General features: G+C 37.4%; 1 protein-coding gene across 1 annotated transcript in view; it reads left to right on the forward strand.

Annotated features, from left to right (window-relative positions):
- The window catches only part of LOC137407016 (methionine--tRNA ligase, mitochondrial-like), a 39,603-nt gene extending 31,448 nt beyond the window's left edge, over positions 1–8,155 (forward strand). Inside the window, exons 9-11 of the mRNA XM_068093620.1 lie at positions 2,823–3,014; positions 3,255–3,445; positions 7,980–8,155. Of these exons, the coding sequence (XP_067949721.1) occupies positions 2,823–3,014; positions 3,255–3,445; positions 7,980–8,153 (557 nt within the window). The 3' untranslated portion in view covers positions 8,154–8,155. The remainder of the gene's footprint in view (positions 1–2,822; positions 3,015–3,254; positions 3,446–7,979) is intronic.
- Positions 8,156–8,424: the final 269 nt, after the last annotated feature.

Consider the following 8,424-nt stretch of genomic DNA (forward strand, 5'->3'; position numbering starts at 1 on the left):
AAACACTTATCTCATGATATGTAGTTTGAAAGTTCGAATGGCAAAAGTTGTTATATGTTAAATACAAATCAATTTTCTGTCCAAAGACTTTTTTATTACCCGGGCAACGCTGGGTAGCACAGTTAGTCTTATTATATAAGTACTCTATCCAGTTTCATTCCTTAAATATACCATCTAGTGTTTATAACTACAACACAGCATTCTGGTAATTGTACCATTTCTTAAAAAATGGGCGAAACAACTCCTGTATAACATAAACCCCCGGGTTAGCATTTCTGAGCAAATAGTAATGAGTAGGGCAAAATTAGGGCAAATTGACCTTATTGTTTTGGGAAATTGACTTTATTGACTTTAAATTTAAAATGCATAGTTTTCTAATTAATTAACAAATCGAGCTGTCCAAGTGTAGTTTGAAAACATAACATTAATACATTTAGCTACATATTGGAGGCATTGCATGCTGCTGGTAAAAACTTTTGCGTTGACTGGTTTGGCTATTCCACTTGTTTCTTGTGCTTGGCAGTTTTCTGATGGCTTTCCACACAAAAATCGTTTAGAAGACTTTACCACACAACTTCAAAGTTTACGATACAGCTCATTGCCTGGTGTCTTGGTGAACTCAGTAGGAAACTCTCTTATAATCTGAAGAACCTTCCCATGAGATGATTGCTTAGCTCTTGGCATCTTTGCTAGTGTAAAACTGACTGCATACTAGTCATATAATTGGGCAGCGCATGCAATAAATATCAACCAGTGACTTGAGCAGATTTCATAATGCCACGCTGACTCATCCTATACATAAAAAATAAAGCAAAAGGAAAAAAACCCACCCAATTTCTATTAAAGGTTGACTTGCAACAAAATTCACATTACAGTTATTTGATATGAAAAGATTCACCATGTCTTACTCTGTTGTGTTGTAGGTGCAAAATATGTGGAAAGGTGATTACAAGCTCATAAAAGCTCAAAAACGAACAGAAAATCGCAGCCACACGAGACCGCCGTAGTTTGGATTCTCTTTCCAAAACGGCTCAAATGTGATGTAGTTGTGAGAGATGGTTTCTGTTTACACTTTCTTGCAACCTTATTCGTCGAAATATTTTCACAAATATACTTCACGCATTCAATAAAACTATGTCTATTGTTCTTACACGTGTGTTTTATCGTCATCGTAATGCTGTCACTTTTAGCAGTGATATCTTATAACATACCATAAAAATTTGTTTAATTTTTTAGCCTTAGCTTGAAGGGGTACATATCATTGTCTGATAATCATGACGAGCCTGTTGGTCACTTGTGATAATTGAAAAGTCCTGCAGAAATTATTTGCTAAGTATTGGGTCCCGTGGTCAGATTACGACTTGCCGATTAGACCAGGCCGAAACAAAACTAAAGTAGCGAGCATCTATATTTGATATGGGGTCTTCAGAAAAACCCGCAGTGTTTGTCATAAACTAGCACTACGATAAGTTTTATATTGAGCTTTGTATTGGCCTTTTAATTCACGTGAAAACATACGTGACAAGACGATAACCAAATTTTGTGGTTACGTCATCGAAATAAAGAGATTCCAATCTACAGCGGCTTTTCATTTTTGAGCTTTTAAGAGCTTGTAATCACATTTCCACATATTTGGCACTTACAACACAACAGAGTAAGACATGGTGAAGCTTTTGATACCAAATAACTGTAATGTGAAATTTGTTGCAAGTCAACCTTTAAGAAAGGGAAATACCCAAATACCTTAGTAAGGGGAAATTCTGAATTCCCAGTATGCATGAAGAGTAAAAACTGACTCAAAAATATAAAAATTGACCTAAAAGATAAAAATTGACCTAAAAGATAAAAATTGACCTAAAAGATAAAAATTGACCTAAAAGATAAAAATTGACCTAAAAAATAAAAATTGACCTAAAGGATAAAAATTGACAATTTATTGACCTTATAACTTGGCTATTAATGTACCTAGGTTGCTCATATGTGGTATTTTTGTGTTTTAAAGTGATCCAAACATGTAAAAAAATTGACTTTGTTGACAGAAGTTTGCCTTGTAATGAGCAATGCTCTTTGCGGCGTTTTCCTTGCTTCAGCTTGTATAAAAATTGTTCGCTAGAATTCAGGTCGACTGTAATAATACATAAATATTAAAAGAACACGGGCTCAGTTTTTTAAAAACAAAGCTGACCTGTCATTTCAGCACTGTTAGCCTGTGTTTTACTATTATTTATAAAACATTATGGCTACTCTTTTATCATTTATTATCCGAACCGAAGCTGGTGTACGACAAATATAACTGACTTTTGAGAACAAGCTGATTTTACAGAGACTGCATATCAAATTAAATAGTAGGCCTGCTACTACTACTACTCAAATATTTTCATCTACTGCTCAAAGTCAGTTTTTTATGTTTCATAGATGTACATTTCAAAATCATCCCGTTTTAAGGATGTCAAAGATTTGTCATATAAACACTGATATTATTAGTAAGGGGAGATAACTCTAAGGTTTGTCCTTTCGTTTGTGATGATTACAGACTTTAGTCTGTAATCATCACGGACTTTAGTCTGTAATCATACAGACTTTAGTCTGTATTCATTACAGACTTTAGTCTGTAATGAATACTGTCTGTATGAATACTGTACAAATTAAATGCCTTAAAGTAATGTACAACATTTCTCCATTATACAGCTTCTGTTTTAATTTCAGAGCAGGTCTAAAGTTTATCTTGCCTTGCGAAAAATACTAAATTTTACCTACAAACCTTGCATGCATGTTTTAATGCATTAGTTCTTTGGAGAGATTATCTCCCTTATCTGTTGTAGATTATAGTGAAAGTAAAATGCTCAACTACTTGAACAGTGAGCTTTGTAATACCCTTGGAAACCTTCTGAATAGATGCACTTCCAAGTCTATAAACAAGCAACAGACTTATCCTCCTCTAGACTTGGATGTCCATGAGCGTGTGGAAGAGGATGGCTGGAAGGAGCTTATGGCAGACCTCGATTTGCTTCCAGGTGCCTGTTTGTTTAGTTGATATAGATGTTTGGTGAAGGAATCGGGCATAAAATATATATGAATTTGTTAATTAGTTTTTTTTTATACATGTAATTTCAAGTTTTTTGTTTGGCCATTCAGTTAATACAAATGTTTGATGAAAAGATTTGATGTGATTTTACTTTAGGTGATAATTCATTTCTTTTCTCTTCCATGTGTCTTTCAAGCTGCATCACTATATTTTTGACACATTTTTCAAGGTCTGGTGAGCCAACATTACGAAGAATATAATTTTTACAAGGCTGTTGATTGCATCATGCTACAATTGAGGAAGAGTAATGGTTTTATGGAGTCACAAAGGCCCTGGGAGCTGAAGGATAATCCAGTCCTTCTGGATACAGTACTCCATATCGTCATGGAGAACCTGCGAGTGTGTGGCATCCTTCTGCAGGTGAGTGTTAATGCGGCCATGCAACTGGACGGCCGCGACTATTTTCAACTATAACAAGACTCGGCTTGATCTCTCTCTCTTCTCCTCTTCCCCCTTTTTCTCCCTCCCCACTCCCTCCTCTCTCTCCCCCCCCTCTCTCTCTCTCCTCTCACTCCCTTCTCTCTCTCCCTCCTCTCTCCCCCCCTCTCTCTCACTCCCTCCTCTCTCTCCCTACACGTTCTCTCTCTCTCTCTCTTTTTGTCATTTTGACAATGACTGTCTTATGGTTTAGGTTTTATCACCGACTTCCATGTAGCTCTGTTCTGTTTCCCAAAGCCACCAGTGCAGGCTGTCACTCTGGCTGATTTGAGCAATCTCTATCAAGCCATTATACAATGTTCAAGATGGAATGGACACTCTTCTGTTTGCATCCTAGCTGAGTTAACACTGGGTGCCAGAGCGAAAGCACCACAGCGCAAACCTTTTTAGGCTGGGCTGCGCTCGAGCCAGTATGATTGGTATTGATTTGTGCCATCTCTGTAGGACTGCATGCAAAAGATATTAAGGAGCACCAGCTTTTGCATCACTAGATGCCCTCTCTCGGCAGTACAGAGATGCACTACATGGTATACACTACATGATATACACTACATGGTATACACTACATGGTATACACTACATGATATACACTACATGGTATACACTACATGGTATACACTACATGGTATACACTACATGGTATACACTACATGGTATACACTAAATGGTATACACTACATGGTATACACTAGTGCTGGGCACGAGTACTTCTTGGTCAACGGGTTTAGACCCGCCCCCTTCTGTTCGGGCTTTTCGAGTATCGGGTAGCTAGTAGTGCTAGGCTTGGGTATTTCTTTGCCTACGGGTTTTTCGGGTATCGGGTTTGTTGATATGGATTTTATGTTTAGATTTTCTAAACAGATATATCTTCAAATTTACAAAGCAATTATATTTCTTTTCAATTTATTTATCATTTTTCACAGTTTTTATCGACTGACATTCGTACTCGCAGCGTTAACAGGCGGATTGTTAAACAGTCAAGATAGTCTGGGGCCACAGGGAATTTTCATGTCAACAGGTGGTAGAAGATAGGGTCTATGGTAGCTTAATACTTAAACATGTTCAATGTACCTCTCTGACTTTCTGTAGATGGTGCTCCAAATCTCATAAAAAAAACTTTACATTATCGGCTTTTTCGTTAGTAAGGCTTGTTGGCTTAGTAAAACTTTGTTATAATGAATTATGTAATTCATAATAGCTAGCTGTGGTAATCAATTTAAACAGAGTTATTAAATTTTCACTGCTACTACCAACGCTGATGGCTGTTTCTAACAAGGCAATAGCGGAAACAGACTAAGGACCTATGTGTTATCAGTGATAGCGAACACGCGCCGTATTAAAGAAGGCATAGATTTGTTTACGAAGCCAATTTGGCTAATTGCGCAAATAAAATTTGATGTAAGTATTTCTTCTCACCTTTTAATGACAAGTAATCACTGCTTGACTACAATATTTCTAGTAGGTATAGTAAATAAGGTATGATATGTTTTATTCTATCTATTAAATTAAAGACTTGTTAAACCCCATTGTCATGCCTCCTTAGCAAAAATGACACAGAAATGCCCTGTGGTCCCAGACAAAGAGCGCAGGGCGCAATAGACCGAGTTTGTGTTAACACTACCAGACGGATCCGTGTACCAAAACCCGAACTTGAAAGTCAGAACCCGAAGGACCGGAATACCCGAAATCTCTATTACCCGATACTTGAGAGAAGATAAACCCGCGAGTTCAACGAGTATTACTACCCGTGCCCAACACTAGTATACACTACATGGTATACACTACATGGTACACACTACATGGTATACACTACATGATATACACTACATGGTATACACTACATCGTATACACTACATGGTATACACTACATGGTATACACTACATGGTATACACTACATGGTATACACTACATCGTATACACTACATGGTATACACTACATCGTATACACTACATGGTATACACTACATCGTATACACTACATCGTATACACTACATCGTATACACTACATCGTATACACTACATAGTATACACTACATGGTATACACTACATGGTATGTACTACACGTACTTCACTGAGACATGCTCAAATAGCTCAATATGATCTCCAAAGCCATTCATCACATCTTAGTACACCTTTTGACAGTAAGATTGCGTATTACAAACCCCCACATCGACTGACATTTAGACAATTGCTCATCAAAATAAGGTCAATCACAACTTGAAAATACAATTGTGATATTTGTCAGTCTTTTTACGTCACATTTCTAGACAGACTTATTAATTACCTTTGCAACAACTTGTGCTAGTCGTCAATGAACACTAGCGTATGATATTTAGCCCTGGCCGTCTTTTACTGCATCGATCTCATGTCAGTATGGCATTTGCTGTTTTTTGTTAGTAAAAAATAGAAATAAAGTAATACCTTGAGATGCGCTCTCAATACGTTTCGAGACTGAGCTCGTATGTCAATTCACTCGCATTTTATATCAATTTTTCCTATATATATATAAAATAACTAAATACAAATTAATCCATTCCCAACCTCCTGGAAGAAACGCGTAAAACCAGGATATTACAGTGAAAAACCATATTTTTAATTCTAATCCACCACCTATGGTCGCAAAGTAACAAACACCTATTTAGTGGTTAGGATCTGCAATAAAATGTGACATCATTATGCGCAGTACTGTATGGAGTTCTTACCTTCGAGAGAGACGGTAACAGTGTTGTGAGAGAGACTCGACGGCAACACATTCGGTATGCTACACTTCTGTGGCGCTACTTAACATACCATAAACTTTAAATTTAACATAAATAAGTATGGCATGCTATCCATAACATTGATGAATAGGTTTTAATCTTTTTACACTAAACTTAATTTTAATTGTGTCTGCATTTTTTACTTCTTTTCGCTTCCCTTCTTTACTCATTTTCGTCTTCACTTTTAACGAGCCTTATTAAAACTTTTTCCAAATTGTTCTAACGAAAAAGACCTAGCAACGCTGTTCTTGTAAGCAGCCTTTTTCATACTCCGGCTACCTAGCTGCAGCATCTAGAAACATCTCATATCTCAAATTTGTTTAGGATCTCAAGGCAAAAATTTGCTTGGAAGTTATCTCAGATCTCAAATTGCTCGTATGTCAGGACACTCGTATCTCAAGGTATTACTGTGTATTGTCAAGGATATGTAATATTTTTATGCTCTTTAGTGATGAGAAATTTGATTCCTCATACGGATTTGCCAATAAATTTCCATTTAACTATAATATTGGTTGATAAGAACAAAGGATTTCTATATTTCTACACTAGCGTCTGTAATTTGTACAGAGCTATACATCTTCCACAATTGTCAGAATTTTAAAGCCTGAATACTTTGCTAAAACAATTGGACTTTGTATTAGCCGATTGTTTTATGTAGTTTTTACTAACAACACCAGGTATATGTTTCCAAACAACAACCTCAAGCAGATCTGGGGTGAATATGAATTGTGTATACCTTACAACCTTACTTTTCATCGTCTGCAATAGTGCTGCAAGATAAAACGATATAATTCGATGTGACGATATATTTTAGTGGATGATTTTATATTTGATCAGTTTTCAAATCGATATGAATATCGAAGCCGATATTTTATCGAAATATCGGCTTCAATAAGCGGATATTTTGATAAAATATTCTTATTTTATTTTGCAAAACTGGAGTTGTACATTCTCCTTATTGTAAAGAGGGCACAACTCCTGTTTTTTAACTATTATCAATCAATATCCTCTCATATCGTTCATGTTAAAGCCTAACACTGTATATCGAAAGAAGACCGCTCCAATGTTCGATATTCGATATATTTAGAGACCAAATAATCAAAGGTACATGCAAAGATATTGTGCAGCACTAGTCTGCAATCCTTCGATTTACGAGCTACTTGTTTGTGTACTCAGATGACTTGTGAGTCCAGTTCAAGATGAGGCGGATTGTAAGCAGAAGCTGTGCGTGTTGAGGGCTGCGTTGCATAGTGAAGTCCTGTTTACATTATCAAGTACTAAGAGTACCGAGTTCAGTGGCAAGGGAGCCGGCCATTGACCATTTTAATGGTTCATTCGCCCTTACTGTTTTTGAAACGTGCTTACAGACCCACAGCATTTGTTTAGGGGTCACCTCCCATAGCCTTTGCTTCTTAAAAGGAGCATTTTGCAAAGCAGCAAATGGTGATAGTTGGTCACAAGATAGTTGGTCATCTTAGTTGTGTGCATGTGCCTTAGAGACGGGTATTGTACTTGTCCTGTCAGTATGTCTACCCACCCTCCACACCTCATAGAAGGTGGGTCTACCAGGTTAGTCACTGTGGTTCGACCTTGAAACAAGTGAACAGTTTGCTCGCTACTGGTTACATGGTACCAGTAGCAAGCAAACTGACCTGAATTGCTACTCAAACCAATACAATGATGTATGTTGTAGCCCATTATACCAAATCTCTCCTGCACACTGTTGGACAGACTTGGCATCCCTAAAGGAGCTCGCCAGGTTGAGGATCTACTGCCTCTCAGCTGCCACAGAGAGGCAAGAATGCTCCAAGAAGGAAGTCCACTATACCAACGCATAAAGAAGGATGTCCACCATACCAACACATAAAGAAGGATGTCCACCATACCAACGCATAAGGAAGGATGTCCACCATACCAACGCATAAAGAAGGATGTCCACCATACCAACGCATAAAGAAGGATGTCCACCACACCAAGGCATAAAGAAGGATGTCCACCATACCAATGCGTAAGGAAGGAAGTCCGCCATGCCAACGCATAAAGAAGGAAGTCCACTATACTAACGCATAAAGAAGGATGCGGTACTTTGACCATGACTGTTTCCTTACAAACTTTATTGGATTTATAAATTATAAAAT

The sequence above is a fragment of the Watersipora subatra genome, chromosome 10, assembly GCF_963576615.1.
Source record: "Watersipora subatra chromosome 10, tzWatSuba1.1, whole genome shotgun sequence".
NCBI lineage: Eukaryota > Metazoa > Bryozoa > Gymnolaemata > Cheilostomatida > Watersiporidae > Watersipora > Watersipora subatra.